Raw genomic sequence first — 17566 nt, forward strand, 5'->3', positions numbered from 1 at the left:
TTAACACAACAGTTTATGGGGAGCCCCTTCGTTTTACATGATTTCCTCATCTCGGTCTCAGTCAAATATGCAACAATATTATTCTGCGTATAAACTGATCTCAGCTGAAGCAGAATACAGTTTCTATCGCTTTTATGGGCCGCCCCCACAGTGGCGTTCAGTGACTGCCACTGCCGATTCCCCACAGCACCTTTGCAGGAGCTTCCATGAATGCATTCCTTGCACATCTTGGGGCAATGGTGACACACTCCGCCAGCAGCAAAGTGCTGCTCTGAGCACACGGCTTTGCACTCCCACCGCTCCACGAGCAAGGGACCTTCACAGGACAGGCACCTGGTGGAATTTCCTTCACAGGTTTTGCAGGGCTTGCTGCAGCTCTTACAAATCCCTCCTTCGGCAAAGAAGCCCCTAGAGAGTAAAAACACAACAAAAATAAAATACCAGGAGGAGAACATGCTATAATTCTCTGGGAATAAATAGTGCTTTTGGATGAGCTGAGGTCTTTAAGAAAGCAGGCACTGTAAGCATGTACTGTGCCTGTCTTTGGCCTCTCCTTACTGCTAAAATGCTACGTATGAATCTGCCTCCCTCCGGTGGCACAAGAGCCACTGTGCAGGTGGAGGCACCCAGGCTTGGGGTTTGCTCTTCCACATTCCCTATTGTCTGCCACTGCTGCCAGGCAAGAAAAGCCTGTAATGGGAGAGGACGGACACATTTCCAGGAGTCCAGAGGGATGAAAGCAAAGGAGAGAGCGAGCATGGGGAAGAGAGAGATTCCCACTCCCTAAACAAGCTGCCAAAAGAGCAGAAATGACCAAAGGGAATAAAACAAAGAATAGCTCCTGCTCCAATAAGAATATACACTAACTTTGATCACTGTGCAAGAAAAGGCAACAAACCATTTTTTTTAAGGTACCTGGAATGCATGGCAAAAAAAAGCCCTATTTAAAGCCACTACTGGCTTGGAAAGTCCCATTTAAGATTCTCTGTCTCTGTGTGTGTGCATACACACATGCATGTGTGTGCATGCGTGCGTAAAGGACCCTGTTTCCTAAGGAATTCTTATTTGTAAAAAGAGATTTATGGACAGGGAAGAGGAGGGCACTTGATTTCAGAAAGTTCCAAATGGGGATATGGGCGACAGGAGGTGAAGCACAGTTGGCAAAAAAAGCCAGCTAATCCAGGAGATCAGAAGCAACAAAGATAGTCTAGGCCACTGTACCTTTATTTCAGCAAGTGTCCCAGATAGGAGGGTGGCAGGGGATGTGGTCTGTTAGAGATTCTGGGCCCCAAATGAAAGATTTAGGGTTATAGACCTAGCAGACCATCTTCTAACATTGCCTCAGCTAGTGTGTGTTCCCAAGCTTAATTAATACACTTGTTACTTTCTTTCAACCTTTTCTCAAAGTAGTGGCATGCCTATATTCCTGGATTTCATAATTATTTTCTACATGTGGTGGTGAGCACCTGTGATCTTAATCTCGGGTCCATGTACAGGTTACTGTTAGGATCTTCAGCACCAGAACTGCATCTGAGAACTTCAGCTATTCAAAAATATGCTACTGAGACTTTGTGTCCATAAAAACCTTCATCCACAGTGCCTTGAATTTCTTAAAGGAAGGACAGGAGATAAATGTGAACAAGTGTAACAAGAGACAGTGTTGTGTGCTGGTGAAAATGGTAAAATGTGAGCCAAGATGGAAAAGGAGCAACTGTTTCATGTATGAACTCTGAGAAGATACTTGTGATGCCAAAACATGGCTTTGTACAAAAGCAGTGTTGAGTCTTATCAGGTTTTTTTTGGTGGAATTTTAAAGAAGAAAATCAGAAGGCAACAGTTCAAGGTTTCAGGAAAAGGGAAGCAAAAGGAAGAGAAGACAAAGCAATGCTATTTCCCTATCCAGTTCTTATTAAGTGCTGATTAAAAATGAATATGATTTTTAAAAATCCAGGCTATAGTCTTACATCTAAGAAAATGCTGAAAGAGCAGATCATGGACATCAGAAGCAGAAATAAGGCTATGGACATGGATAAAAATAACTGTGTGAGTTATGCAATGTGCCTTCTTGAAATAGAGTTGGGATTCCACAGGCATTTTTAAATCTTAATTTTCCAACTCTTTTCCTGTTATTCTGCTTTCTGTTTCCGGCTTTCCTGTTATCCAACTGCTCCTGTTATTGCTGGCCTGGGAAGGCCCACTCAGGCAGACCTTACTGGCTCCATCTCACTCAGGTGCAAGAGACAGAAACCTTCCTTTGGCAATCAGCTGCAGCTTTCTGCCTAAGCAATAGGCCAAGTCAGCAGATGCTGCCATTGCAATACAGACGGCCTGGCTCAGGTCACTAGCCTATGGAACTGGGTACCTAACAATGAAGAACCTTCTAGAGCCTACCTCAAGAATTGGAGATGAACCATTAATTGCCCATCAGTTAAGAGACAGAAACCCAGCAGATTCTCTTGGAATCTCCACTCAGGTGGTGGTTGGGAATGGACCATAGGGGAGACGCTCCACTGGAAAAGGAAGTTGGGGGTATTTTTCTTCTAGCACAAGATGGAACTGCACCAAAGATTCTCTGGCACAAGTACATAATTTTTCCACAGACAAAAGGAGGTAGACCTTGCACAGGTACCAGGAGAACTGCAGCATGGACGTAGTGTGTCTTCAAGGGACAGGTAGGCATCTTGGATGCTGCTCTGCTAGTCAGGCTGTATTTCTCTCTTTTGCGTTGCCTTTTTGCCACTAACTTGCCACTCTGACTGTTTCTAGTGGGCTCAGAATGTGACCAATCCTTTCCCCTTTCTGTACTTTTTCTTGAATCTTTAATCAATCCTTTAGCCTACTCTCACCACCAAAACCCAGGCAATGTATTTTTGGAGAGAAAGGGGGAAGGCACACAGGTGCACAGCACATTTTGGGTCACACCACACTGTTTAAGTACACACTACCCAGGCTGCATGCAACATGCCCAGCAAAACCTGTAACTTGCTGTGCTCCCTTCTGGACACAAGAGGGCTGCAAAGAAGCTCAGCACAGGAGACCCTGCCGGGATCTTTGGTCACTTGTTGCTTAAGAGAGCATCTGTTCCTCTTGGAGTTGTGTGTACATGCCAGATTGCCACACCTCCTTTTGCAGTTCCCACACTTCTTACAGCAATCAGATGGGTTACTGTGGCCTCTGCTATCCCTTTCCTTGACTGACTTCAGCTCTACCTGCTCAATGCAAACTAAGTCATATAGTTCATTGTATTATATTTTTCTATGTCTGCGCTAGCTGGGGATGATAGAAGTTGACATCTGACACATCTGGCAGCTGCCTTGTTGGGGGAAGGCTGACACTGAAGATTTAACACATGATCAGAAATTGGTGATTTTAATCATTACACTTTTCGTAAAAGAAAACATATATTGCATGAAAAGGATCCTATGTATGGTTCTCTATACCTAGTAGGGTTTACTCAATGTTGGACTGCAAAGAACAATTTCTAATGCTCACAGTACGTTTCCAGGGGAAATCTGCCCAATGATTTTAAAAAGTGTTGAGGAAAAGTTGCAGAAGAGAATATTTTTCTAAGCAAACTGAGAATGGGTCTGAAAAATCCAGGTTATTATGCTGCTACCTCCAACAAGAAGGCCACGATCCACTATGCACTGAACATACAGAGGAGGGAATGGCACCAAACTCTCTGAGGGCCATCTGGATGTTTACACAAATCAGTATACAAAGGTACATACGTGGGACACTCCTGCAAACATTTGCCTTTGTGGAGGTAGCGTGGTGGATCTAAATCGGGCTGGCATTTCAGACAGTGGCCAGCTCTCGTGCAGTCTTCACAGTCATCCATGCAGTTCTCACAACGCTCTGTCCTTGTATTGCCAAAACTTCCGTGTGGGCAAACATGCACACAAGAGTCACCAAAAAGAAACATCCCTGGAAACAATGGAACAGAGAAGATCTCTTTGAAAGGATGGGAATAGCACACTATGCTGAGCATGTGCTTGCATGTACGAGTCTGTTTAGTCTGGCTGCTACCTCACTTTCTGCTAAATGTCCATTTTAGCAGAATGGACTATTTTCTTGCTGTATGTGCATATGTGCTATTTGTTATTCTTATTTTCTTATTTAGGCCAGATACTGAAGATGAAACTCAAATACTTTGGCCACCTGATGAGAAGGAACAACTCCCTGGAGAAGACCCTGATGCTGGGAACAACTAATGGCGAAAGAAGAAGGGGAAGGCAGAGGATGAGGTGGCTGGATGGAGTCACAGGGCAGTGGGTGTGGGCTTGGCTGGACTCCAGGGGATGGTGGAGGACAGGAGAGCCTGGAGGAATGTTGCGCACGACTTTGTGACTAACAACAACAACAATTTTCTTAATTCTTATTCTTATTTTCTGTAGCATTTTTCCTTGCACAGCACTCTGCATGGAGGTATTACTCTGGCAAAACTTTCTGCAGTGTGTTAGCCTGGAGGAAAGCCATACGCTCACAAGTCACACTCATTGCCTTCATAGTTGAGCAAGGAGGGCAACCAGCATCTCCATTCACTGACACTATTACCACCAAAAGATTTAATTTGTATGCTGCTTACACAATTTCTACATAAGAGTGTTAATCCAGTGAATCTACTTTTGGTAGACAAAAGACATTTCATTTCATGAATATTAAAATATCTCATTTTGGAATGAGAGGCTCACCTGGGACCTACTTTATACTCTTTCCACCACCAGGGGGACATTTGTTTTATTTTTGCAATTACTTTAGTCTTTCATTATCTGTTGTTTTATATCTGTTACTACATTTTAAATTTTTGCATTGCTACCAAGTTTGTTTGCTTGTTAATTTTATTTTACACTGTAGTTATAGACAAGCAAACATTTACATTGCATTTTATGTTGTTATTTTATGGGTTTAATTGTTGTCAAGTGCCAGAGAGCTTCAGCTATTGGTCTCTAAAGAAATGTAAGCAATGCATTTTAAATATATTTCAAAATAGGCAATATCAACAGTTGAGACACAGTACCAATTAATATTATGCAGTAATGCAGAAGCCAAAGGCAAATACATCAAAACTTCCCAGTGCATGGCAGCCTTAGCAAACATCCAACTCATAACTACTTCCTGCAGAAATGTCCCATGCAAAAAAATGTTTCTTAAAACTTGCAGCTATAGATTCCCTCCCATACTTCATTTTCTTATGCTGGTACAAGATCTTTACTTGTGTCTGCCGTGCTCAGCAGGTTCCCCCTTTCTACTCACCCCTTGGGAAGCCTTTGGACTGGGCAGCCAAATTTTTGAGAACTGCAGATCGTGCTACAAAGTCTGGCGTGGTTTAAATGGGAATGCTGTGAGAAACACTACCTTGGGATCCCACAGCAGGCCCTGGTCCTTCCTTTGTACGTGTTACGGGGCAGTCCTCTAGCTTCAAAGGCTTCCTTTTTGACCATTGCAATACACCTACTGGTGTTAAGCATTCACCTATTTGCATTAAGCAGAATTTCCTGCCTCAAACATCACAGAGAATTGGGCTGTGCTGGCTTGGCGCATCTCCCTCAAAACTTTGTAATGGAAACTGGGAATGTGCCTCTTGTATCTGCTGCCTTAAGAGACCATTTCCTATTTTTCATGGTATGGGCCATAGAGCAAATTAAATCATCTTTTAAAAATAAAACTTCTTTCAGCTGACACAGTAGTCCAGTTTGTTAAGAGTCCTATGCTGTCTTGAGCTTATTTACTGATTAATCCAGACTTAGCATCTTCCATACAACTCTCTGGTCTGTGTTTGTAAGATCCTTGGGAGGTGTGCCTGGGCACCAGTGTGGAAACATGGACAACCTGATGTTTTCTACACAACCCTTCAGGACTGTAGTCCCGCTGCTGTTTTATTTCTAGCAGCTGTGCATGTCAAACCTCCAAATCCTTCTTATGTTTCCCCAAAGGCGCATTCAGACTATGTGCATATAATTTGCTTTCTCACGACTCAATTATTTAGCTCTAAGTAACTTGTAGCTGTATGTATGAATGCTCTATTTGGAGAATTATTCTGCCTGTGGCAATAAGTCAGGCAGTTGTTGGTCTGGTGCTTTCCAGATATTTTGGATTACAGTTTCAATTACCCCCTCTCCCCAGCGTAATCAGCAACCAGAAATTATGGGAGTTGCTGTCCAGAAATCTGGAGAACTTCAAATTGTTTGTCTCTGCACTAAGCAGTATGGAAACTCTTTCAAACTGAGAGCCGCTGAAAGATTGCTCATCTTCAGTATGAACAGGGCTTGGTTTAGAAACACACCTTCAGAAATGATGTCACAAGGGAAAAAAGGATAAAATCACACTTTTTTCACATAATGCGATTGCTTTAAAAGCTTGCATGACCGCTTGGAAATTCTATTTATCCAGATATTAATGGATAAATAGAAGCTCATAATTCTTCAATAAAAGGAGAATTGAAAATTACAGTGTTTTTCTGTAAGAATAAATAAACAAAAAGCCAAGATATTTTCATGGATCTTTAACTGCATTCTGTTATAAGCATAGCAAATGTTCCCTAAATCTCTAAACACTGCAAACTTTCAAGTGCAAGTTGAAATATGTATTAACCAAAGTTTCTGCAAGGAATATGCTCTATCCCAAAAGCTCTTGATAACAACAGGTAAAACACTGGAGAAGAGAAATGTTACTACCTTGGGGACAAGAAGTACAGATATCAGCAGCTTTCTCACAGGTTTTGCATGAAGGATCACACTGCTGAAACTGAGTAGCTGTTGCTGTATTAAGAGAGCAATAAGACTGAGTTAGTAATGTATGCTGCATGTCTGCATGTGGAACACATGAATCCAGATCTTAAGGTGCATTAGAGCATCGCTTTTGGCAAACTGCAGCAGGGCCACTCTGCTCCTGCTCATTCACCGTGGCAGCGAGAGCCACTGCTGGTGCAACAGGGACTCAGCACTTGGTAACGTTTTTTCTGAACGGAGAGAGATCAGTGAAGCTCTGAGAAGGCAGCTTCCTCTCTGTGAGCGCTTGCTCAGTCTGGTTGCTTAGAGAAGCATGAGCTCCCTGTGGGTTCCACTGGCGTGTGGGGCAGGCTTCTGCTGCCCCTGCCCTTGAGGGAGGTCAGCCTCTGAATTCAGCGGCTTACTTGCATCCTGTGGCCTGAAGGAGCCATTCTGGTGGAAATTCCACTGCTGCTATGCCTTGCACCCTGGTTTTTTTTAAATCTAGACAGCCATTTTTAGCCATCTAGAGAAGGCACTAGGGAAGGGGAGGAATCACTGTAAAAGCTCAGTTCCTCCCCTCCCCGCCTGCACCAGCACCGCCCCCTTTTCTCCCCTCCCAAGTCCATTTGCAATTTCCACAGAAAAACCAGTGTGCTGCTTCCCATGCCAGGTGTGAACATGGCCAGGCCAGGCCAGGCCAGGCCAGCGGAGATTGCAAGATCTTGGAATAAGCCTTTGGTCCTTCCAGAGAATGTCAGGAGGCCATATAATTGCACCTTTTGTTAATCAAGGGATAGAAGTGCTGGTGATGTGTGGTAATGGGACCCTCCTGAACTGGGTGATTTTGCAGATCATAAAAATATGGCTCGAGTAAAGGACAGCAGAGTCCGCTAACCAAGCCATTATCTCTGCAAGATGACATCTGCTCTGTGCCAATAATAGGTTGTTTACATTGTTATACACAAGTGGCTGATGTAAAAATGCGCACCCAAAATGTTGCAATTCCTTTGTAAAAGCTTTTAATTACATATTTTACTGTTTGGATAGGTCTAGAAAACAAGAGATCTCCGTCTCCCACAAAACTGCCAACACTTACTATTAAAAAATATTCTACATGATCTCAAACACTTAGTATTAGTTTGCACAGTGGATTAGGTTATTGAGCAGCAACTGATCTTTCCCTCTTTTCTCAAATAAAAATGTTAATACTGAATTTTGCTTTAATGCTGTGAAAGGCTTGCCATGCGCTCTGTTTCAGCAGCAAGGTTGTTAGGCCTGCCATATTCAGAGTCTCCACTAGAGGGTAATATGTACTAGGAATTGTGGTGTTCTGTGGAATATGGCACATCCAACCATTCACCCATCCAACTCTCCTCCAGTAAATCATTAGTGCCTATTTTCAGAACATGTCTTATGCCGCATGCCAACATAACATAGATGGAGTAGATCTTTGTCTCAGGGAAGATTCGAAAGCTTCCAGGTTTTCCTAGACTGTGCGCTTTTTCAATGGGAAACAGATGCACATTTTGATACGGAGGGAAACCCTTTTGACAGGAGATGATATACTTTGAAGTTTGTTTGGTTGGGGGTTCAGTAGGCTGACAGACTATTGGACGTGTCCTGGCTTGTTCTTTCCCTCCCTCTCCCTGGTTCCTTCTCTGCATGTTTCAAGTATCAAAGGGCACATCAAAATGTACTTGGAAATATCCAAGCCGAGAATGCACATCAGCTAATTTGCACGCAGCTGCAAAGATCCAGGAGAGAAGTGACTGTAATAGAAATGGACCCAATACTGTAAGAAGTACAAGCACTCGGTGCTGGAGGGAAGCCAAAGGAGACAATAGTATGAGACAAAATGTCGTCCACTTTCTGGTGATGAGGTCCTCTTGGCCTGACACGTTGAGTTCTCGGCTTCCCTTACTTTTTCAACACATCCCTAACTCACTAGGTACTCCAGAAAGGGAAGATATCGACTCCCCTCTTTTTGTCGCTTCTTTTCAAAGCGGATGCGGCTTTGGTTGTGCAAGACTAACAAAATAATAGTGATAGTAATACATTGCAACCCCAATCATGCATTTTTGAAGCACCAGAAATAAAATGTAAAAAGCTAGGGAATAAGTGGTGGTTCTTCCAAACTGCCATTTTGGATTGGTGGAAGGGCAATCACAGGCGAGATTATTAAACATGAGTGGCATGGTGGTTTTCGCCGCTCTTGACAAGAGCTCGTAGTCAGTTGCAGCAACCCATGAAAACACTCATCCCCTCAGTTCAGATAACATTGCAATAAATCATGGACAAGCACAAGATATGGGCTTCCAAAACACAAGTCACCTAGTGGAAAACATCTTGAGCTTGGATGACACAACATACCACCATGGCTGGTTGCATACAGAGGGTTGTCATGTTTTGCAAACTTAGTCAGGGTTATTTTGTATTGTATCCACTTGGTATTGCTGAATACAGTACTTAAAGTGTAAGTAGCGGTGCTCACAGAACAACCCCATCTGTACCTTCCTGGGGATTTGGAATTAGTTAACGGAAGATCATTCAACCTTGATGATGTGCAACCGCCAGGGCGTGTGATGGACCATCCGCAAATTCATATTTGGCTCATCTGCACATTTGATCCTGATGAACTTGCTGAGCAGGAGATACACCACAACGGTGTATCTGAGTAAGAGTGCCAATGACATTATACCTGTCAAAGGTAGGCACACTGACATTGTGTTGATGGAAACCCACTTTTCCTAGCTACGTTACTGATATACACCATAGGATCAAGCTATCATCATTTACATCTGCATGAATCATGTCTCTGCTAAGTGCAGTTCTTATTTTTTTAGTCCTTGGAAGCACTTTCTTATGCTTCACAGGCCAGACAAGTTAAGCATTCTCTTTTTAAAATGCATAATACCAGAGTTTTCAAGCGGTTCTTCATTCATATTAGATAGCATGTTGCTTGTATGCCTTAATTGGAAAGAAACAGAATGCTTTCAAACAAATGCATACTCCTATGATGATCTCTGAAAAATAACACTATTTTCTCTCTTCAGAAGCAAATCTGTTGATAAAGTGGGGAGTGGGAGTGGGCAGGTACCACTGGGCAACACTGCAGCAGTCTTCACAACACTTCAGAACCTACTGGTTCCTAACCTATTGGTTCCTAAATTAAGTAGCATGGATGTGATCTGAATGTGCTACATTTAGATCCGGACACAGAGCTGTTTATTTCTTAGGTTCTATTCTGCTTATGGCTGTGCAAAAATGGAGACAGCCATGAATGCAAATGCACAGAATAGAACACATCTGTCTAAGACATAATTATAATGATAAAGTATAATGGAAGCAACACATTCATATAATAAAATCCTAGAACTGCTCCAGACTCTGAACTTCCAAGAATTATAAACTTGAGGGCACTAAAGACTAGTTGACAAGTAAGTCATACCCCCTATTTTTCAGTCTAGTCACTGACAGCTACAACATTAATTTAACAAATGAATGTATAAAATATATGCACGCAACTCCGCAGAGCGTGAAGCAGAATATATATTCAAGCACATATTTTACTAGACTGCATCAGCTCTAGCCCTTTTTAAAGTAGGGATATTGTTTTAAAAAGTGAACCACCATTTCCCCTTGATGCCACATCCTTTTCTGTAGAGTGTTTCACTTTCTACATAGATTGCAAAATAAAAAAGAAATGAGGTGTGATAATTTACACTAACTTCAGATCATTTGGTTGCAAAGATCATGGATGTGCAGTCATCAGACTCAAGCAGGGATGGGCAAAGATTCACATTTCTAATCCAGATTGATCTGGATGACCCACTAACAATTTGGTTTGGGGTCAGATCAGAATTCAACAGACCCTAAGATATACTCCATGTTCCATCTTGATGTCTGTAACTGTTCCCAGTCTTGTTAAAATTGTTGTATATTTCCAGAGATCTGAAGTGTGGTACTATATAAACTATCAGTCCAATATCATGCTGACAGGTTCAGGACATGCATAGTTAGGGAAGGCTGTTTGGGAAAAAGGGAGGGCTTGTGCCGATCCTACTGTCTGGCCCATCCACACTGGGAGTCATGTGGAAGGTGGAGCCCTAGAGTTATTGCAAGGAAAGGATTTCTGGGAGAAGTCCTTAGTTCAAGGGTTTGAGACTTGCTTCTCCTTGTAGCTGCAAAGTGCCAATAAACATCTGCTTTGCAGAAGGACTGTCTGCTGTCTGGAGTCTACGTACAAGAAGCTTGTGACAGCTTTGATGGTCCGGTGGACTGCACTGGAAAATGGCTGCTTCCTGGGTTGCTAAGGCCAGAGGATGGTGCCTGTCCCAAGGCCTCTCTCTGTCTGTCACTCTCTGTGCATTATTGTGCATGCATGAGAAGTGCTGACTTTATTTAAAAAAAAAACCCTGCTGTGAAAGAGAATACATAGTGAAAAGATATCTGTCAAAGGCAGTTCTAAAACAGAACTTTTCAAAAGCACTTCAAGCTGAAGTTATTCAAGCTTCATTTCTGCCATGCAGAAAATATTAAAATTTGACATGTCAGAAAACATTTGAATATTCCTTGAAATTATCTTCCCATAGAAGATCACAGAAGCAGCTTAAACATCTAAACATAGTCTGCTGAATTTATTTTCTCTTTGTCTGTCTTCCAAAAATATTGTCATCTCAGTGGCTTGACTGAAGGACATAAAAAAAGACCGGCAATGCAGCATGTTAATAAAGTGCAGTAATACTGGCCTTTCTGTTTGCTAAACATCTTTTCTAGCTGAACTGCCGTGTGTTAACATACAGTGAAACAAGCTTGTCATTATTAGGTCTCCTGGCTCCTCAAATAATTTCATCATCTGGTACACAAGATAAAATACAGATGTTCTGAACTACACTTTTTGGCCCAGACATTTTTTTCCTTGGCTTATGCTTTAAGAGAGAGAGAGAGAGAGAGAGAGAGAGAAGTGTTTGAATATCAGACAAATTCAGATTAATTACTTCATACTCCGTCACAGTTTATTCACATTTATCCTAGTTGGGGCTGTATTGCTTACACTCCCCCCATTCTTCCCAGTGATCCTGCAAAACTGGCATCCTCTTAAATTGCAGCATAGCATGCACACTGATCAAGATATTAGCCTGAAAGCAGAATCCTATGGCCTCCAGATGGCACTGGAGGGGTCAAAGGATGCCAAGGATTTCCCTCTCAGAAGACACAGACAGTGCTATGATCTTGGAGAGGGATAGTCACAGGGGAGACAGATGATGGGGTAGTGATGAGGCTCAGTTGGGGGAGACCTACCAGGGCAGAGCAGTGCCTTAAGCATTTAGAGGAGTTATTTGGCTGAAGAAAGCCAACAAGTCTCATATATCACATTGCTGTTTACTTAAAGACTGAGTTGCATGACTAAACAAGCAACCAACAGTTAAAAACATGGCTGAGTGTCACATCTGAACCCATCCGTGGTGCTAAATCATTGCGACATACCATGGTTGTCATGTTGGTTCCTCCCTACCATGGCCGCCTGATGTGGCATCCCAAGTCAGACAACACAACCCACTGTGGCAGAAACCCCAGAACAAGAGAGCTGTTTGGAGAAAACTGATTGGCATCTCTCGCAGCACTTTTTCCTTGCAGCAAGTCTCTTGGGGGACTACATTGTGAGGTGGCATGCATTCTGCATGGTTACCCCGAAAATAAGGAATCCCAGCAGAATCTTGCTCCCCTCCATCAAAACAACCACCTGAGCACTTGACTCCAAGCAGGAGCCAGAAGCAATACCACGGTCTTGACAAGGATGCCCCGTTCTTGGAGCACCCCCTCCCAGACCCTGCCTGAGAAGCTTACTCCCAGTGGGGCTGCCTTGAACATGGAGCGGCAGCATGGAGTAGCTGAAGCCTTGTGCTCCAGAGGCCTCTGCAGCAGGAGGCGGGCTGCCTGATCACTGCAGGGAGGGAATCTCTCGGCACAGTGGAGACTCTCTACTGCTGCCGCAGGCTGCAATCGGGTGGCAATATGGATGCCGAGGAGAGGAGCTTCAGTTCTTCCCGTGGTGCCCCTGGGACACCACTTGCAGGAATGAGAAGGAAGAAAGTGTGTGTGTGGAGGGGGAGAAACTGCAACGACCCGGCTCACCTGTTGGGCTCATTAGGGCTGCCGGGCGCTTCAGGACAACCCACTGTGGTAACTTGCCGTGATGGGTCATAGTGATGTGCAAACTCACCCCAAAATGCAAACAAGTCTCTTTCATCTATCATCACATGAAAAGTAGACTTCTATTTAAAATTTGGGAAAGTGTTATCACTCTCTCAAACTGCATGAAATGGCCAGGTCACTAATATTTCTGAACTTCCTCTAGTCGAAAATGAGTTAACAATTACTACCAAGGAACCATATCAGGGCATGTCCATTCGTTACAGATGATTGTCTCGCACTCTAATGTAATTTATGAACTCTGAACTCTACTAAGCTCGTCTTTCGCCAGCTTGACTCATGTCAAAGAGTCAATTCAATTATTAAGTCCACTGTGATCTTTGAACACTGCAAACACAGTCCTTGCAGCAATGAATAGTTTCGTTGGACTTAGCTGACATTCTAACTAATGACTTTATACAAAGATGGTAGGCAATTAAGCCCCAGCATTATTCGATTTCTGTTGGCATCATTTTCCTAAATACAAATAAGTAGATGTCTTAGAAATGTATTATTTCAACCATCAATAACCTACTCGTATTGAGGGAAGGAAGATTTGTTAGCATCTAGTATGCATGAAACACACGGCCTGATATTTGCATACCACGCAGTGGCACTGGGCAGAAGAAGAGCCCTGCTGGATCAGGCCAAGGGTCCATCCAGACCAGCATTCTGGTCACACACTGGCCAACCAGCTGCCCAGGGGAAACCCACAAGCAAGACCTGAGTGCAACAGCTCCCTACCACCCATGTTCCCCAACAACACAGCATAGAGTCCCTGAGAATGGAGCTAGCATGCAAACATGAGGACTAGTAGCTACTGATACCCTTATCCCCCTAAATTTGCCCAGTCCCTTTCACAGATGTCCAGAATGGTGGCCATCACTGCATCTTGCAGAATTGGATTCTATAATGTAAGTATATGTAGTATGAGGAAGTACATCAATTCATCTGTCCTGAATCTTCCATGCATCAGCTTCATAGCATGCCCCCGGGCTCGAGTGTTATGGGGGAGGGAGAAAAATGTCTCCCTCCCCAATTTCTCCACATCAGGCATGATTTTAAGCCCCGCAAAATGTTTCCCCTTTTTTCCTAAACTAAACGATCAGATGTTGTAACTTGCTCTAGCCCCCTGATGATTTCAGTTGCCCTTTTCTGCATTTTTCCCAATCCCACAATATCCTTTTTTAAGGGGTATTTCAAGTGTGGACCCACCAGATTGGAATGAGTATGATATCAGCAGTTTTACTTTTATTTCCTAACTATATGTAATATGCAGTTGGCTAATTATGCCTAACGTGCAGTCTGCTAATCTTTGCATTGGTCACTATTGTTCCAAACAGAAGAAGAAGATTGGCACAGTGGAACCGTTCAGTTCAGCGGTCATCAGGACAGCTGGGCTTCTGCCTCCCTCACATCCTCTTGATCATGCTACACTTACTGGTGAAAGCCCCTCCTGATATATGTACTCAAATGTGCAATCCACCCTTTCCCTTAAATCCCAGTCTGGCTAATAATAGTTAAAAGCAGATTAGTAAAAGTCTTACATCGCTTCCGGATAAGGCTCAGGCTTGGGTTTTGGCGGGCCTCCAGGGGAAAGGGCTTCCACAAGTCAGGGGCAGCCACCGAGAACGCCTCTTGAAGTGCCTTTTCCGTCTGGATTTGATGCACGGATGGTACCATTAAGAGATCGTTCTCGGCTGACTGTAAGGACCGCGATGCGGCACGAAAGAAGTGGCGGTTTTTCAGGTATGCAGGGGCCAAGCCACTTGGCAGGTGCAGCTTCAGTCTCTCTATCAGCAAAATAGGATTGATAAGAATGCTTCATCTTTATCAGACAGAATAAGAGCCTCAGATATGGCAAAACTGACATGTGTCATATTTATCGATTAGTTATTTATTATGTATCAATCAATCAATCAATCAATTGATACCAGATTCATTATATTTATTACATTATTTGTAGCCATACAAGGTTCAGCTTTGAATTTACTGAGATCAGCCTGATTTTAATAACCCAACATTTCATCCAACACCCTCTAATTCACGGTTGTTTACCCAAACTGAGTTAGGTTCTAATCCCATGTTTAGAATGAAAAAGTTCAATAATCCCAGAAAAAAATCCTATCAGCTGGGGCATCCTGGGAGCTGAAGGACTTTTTGGGGTCTAAGGATGCCAGGATTGCACCCTTATTTAGAAAATCATACCTTTTAAAAATGCCATTTTGATCTGTGGTGTACTCAACTAAGGTTGGCCAATATAGTATATTACATCAGCTGATTGTATGTATGTTTCTGATAGTAGTGATAGAATTAAAGAGAACATGTGACCCTCTGATGTGTGTGAACTTAAGTTCTCCTGAATGAATCCTAACTGGGTGATTTCTTTTGTTATTTCCAAAAAATAAAAAATAAAAAAAAATCTAAGCTGCTTATAAATTCCCAAGGTATTCATAGAAACCATAAGACCCAATCCTTGTAAGAGATAAAATTCCCTGCTAGAAAGCATATTCCAGGAAGGAAAACATATTATGCATGCAAATATTGTGCCTGAGTTTTCAGTCTCCGCATATGGAAAACTCTGTATACTGGTGTCCCACATGCAAATACAGGAGTGGCACAGCTCCATTAGGCCAGTCGCATTGGTGGATCTCTCTTCCTTGCACAATTGGATTACTGGGTGATCTGCTCTCTATTTTAATTATTCGCACTGCCCCAAGACTTGTAGCATCCCTTTCGGACATTGTGACGGGTACAGTGAGCTGCTTGCCACTCCAGCCACCTCACGGGGAGGGCCAAGGTCTAGTGTTAGCCGTGGTCCCTGCTGCCCAGCAGCTGCTCAAGGCTGTTGGGTGCCACGTTAACCCTGTGTAAACACAATAATGTGCACCTATATAAATAAAAATGGTTTCCAGAGTCTGGAAAATTGTGGTTTCCTTTCTATCATCCAGGTTGCTAGCAAAAATAAATGAACACAATTCATGACGGAATGACAGCAACATACCGTTCCAGAACTTCCCATTTCCTTGCTTGCTTTTGGGATTCACACACTTCCCATGGAGTAGCTGTAAAGTGCCCCTGCAGCTGGTGCAGTCATTGTACCCTTTGCATGCTGTGCAAGTCCTGGGACAGGCTTCGCATTCCTCTGTGACCTTGTCGCTGTAGAAACCAGCTCCGCAGTCACTCACACATGTCCCATCTGGAGAAGCAGAGATACAAAACCTTTATGTTACCGAGGCCAGCTAAGTGGTGTGTCCTGAGAGCAGGAATTATAGTGCGCTGCCTGTTTTTACCAACACCTGGTGTCCATCTGCTATAGGTGGCACGGACTAAGAGCATCTGTTCTCATTTGTATTTTCATGTACTGTCCAGAGAATTTTGACTATTGGGCATTATAGAAACACAGCAAACAAATTACTACTACTATTTTGCACTGATAACTTAGTGACAACTGCAAGACGTGCTGACGTAACTGGGAGAACCATCATCACACTAATATGGTTTATTTCTCAGTAAACTGCTCTATTGGATGTGTGCATCACCTTCAGTGCTAGGTCTAGGGAAACTTACTGGAGCCCAAACGGCCAAAGCAGAGCTGCAGATGTGACCACAGTTTCTACTGTACCATTTAGGAGTAGAATCACAGGGCAACTGGCAAACCTTCCCCAGCCACTCCAATTGTCTGCTGCTGTATGGAATGTGGGAAGAAACTATAGAAAACTGTAAGTCACAGCCATAATGTCACTTTCTTATAACAGCCCAAAGTCAATTTGCTTCACCTCTGAACACAGAAAACTTAGCTTGACCAAAGCCGACCAAGTGAAGATAACTTATGATAAGGAGGCAGGGTATGTCTATCTGATCGTGTGACAAGTTCAGTTTACAACAATCAGAAAGGTATAGATGATAGTATACAGCAATTCACAGTTGGCTGCCTCTTTGCCTGCCTGTAACTTGACAACCATTCACAGGAATAGGATATATGTGAATCATGTCACAAGCTCACTGTAAAAAGTTACCTGAAAAAAGAATGGCATGAATTTAACCTCAGGCTGCAGGGTATACCATCCAATCTTCTCTTATATTGACAAAATTACATACACACTAACAAGCTTAAAGTGAAAAGAATTTTGGAGACACTCCAAAAGAGCACAAGAGTTTCTGCAATTTTGTGCAGCATGAAAGGCAGAAGGAATTGGGGTGGGGGGGAGGTCCTGAAAAAACGATGGTGCTGCAGGGCAAGGCCCTACACTGATCCCCATGCAGATAGCAACATAATTAGAAATTAGCACGGCCGTGTTGGATAGTAGGGTCCCCGCCCCTGTAGTGTGGGCCAACTCCAGGTCGGGATACTAAGGGGTTCCTCTGCCACTATGATAAAATTGACACATAACTTCTTCCCCAAGGAAAAAAGAATAAACCATGCAGGAATAATCTGAATAGGTTCATTACTGGTCCTGGTAAAATATCCATCAGCAGAGGATGTAACTTAAACAGGATACATTTTCAGATATGATGTATAATAAATACTTAAAAGTAAGGGGCTGTGGTTTATGCTGCCAGAACACATTGCTAGTACCGCAGCAATGGGCAGTTCCTGAGGTAAGCATCAAACGAGTAGAAACAAGCATTTCCGGGATGGGATAGACCAGTGGAGCTCC

At 43.1% G+C, this 17566-nt stretch overlaps 1 protein-coding gene across 1 annotated transcript in view; it reads right to left on the reverse strand.

Moving 5' to 3' along the window:
* The window catches only part of PCSK5 (proprotein convertase subtilisin/kexin type 5), a 250488-nt gene that overhangs the window by 15125 nt on the left and 217797 nt on the right, over positions 1–17566 (reverse strand). The window contains exons 27-30 of the mRNA XM_044445944.1: positions 15910–16104; positions 6678–6761; positions 3732–3927; positions 191–408 (exon numbers count right to left, since the gene is read on the reverse strand). Coding sequence (XP_044301879.1) covers positions 191–408; positions 3732–3927; positions 6678–6761; positions 15910–16104 — 693 coding nt within the window. The remainder of the gene's footprint in view (positions 1–190; positions 409–3731; positions 3928–6677; positions 6762–15909; positions 16105–17566) is intronic.

The sequence above is a fragment of the Varanus komodoensis genome, unplaced genomic scaffold (assembly GCF_004798865.1).
Source record: "Varanus komodoensis strain SLA01 unplaced genomic scaffold, ASM479886v1 scaffold5, whole genome shotgun sequence".
NCBI classification, from domain to species: domain Eukaryota; kingdom Metazoa; phylum Chordata; class Lepidosauria; order Squamata; family Varanidae; genus Varanus; species Varanus komodoensis.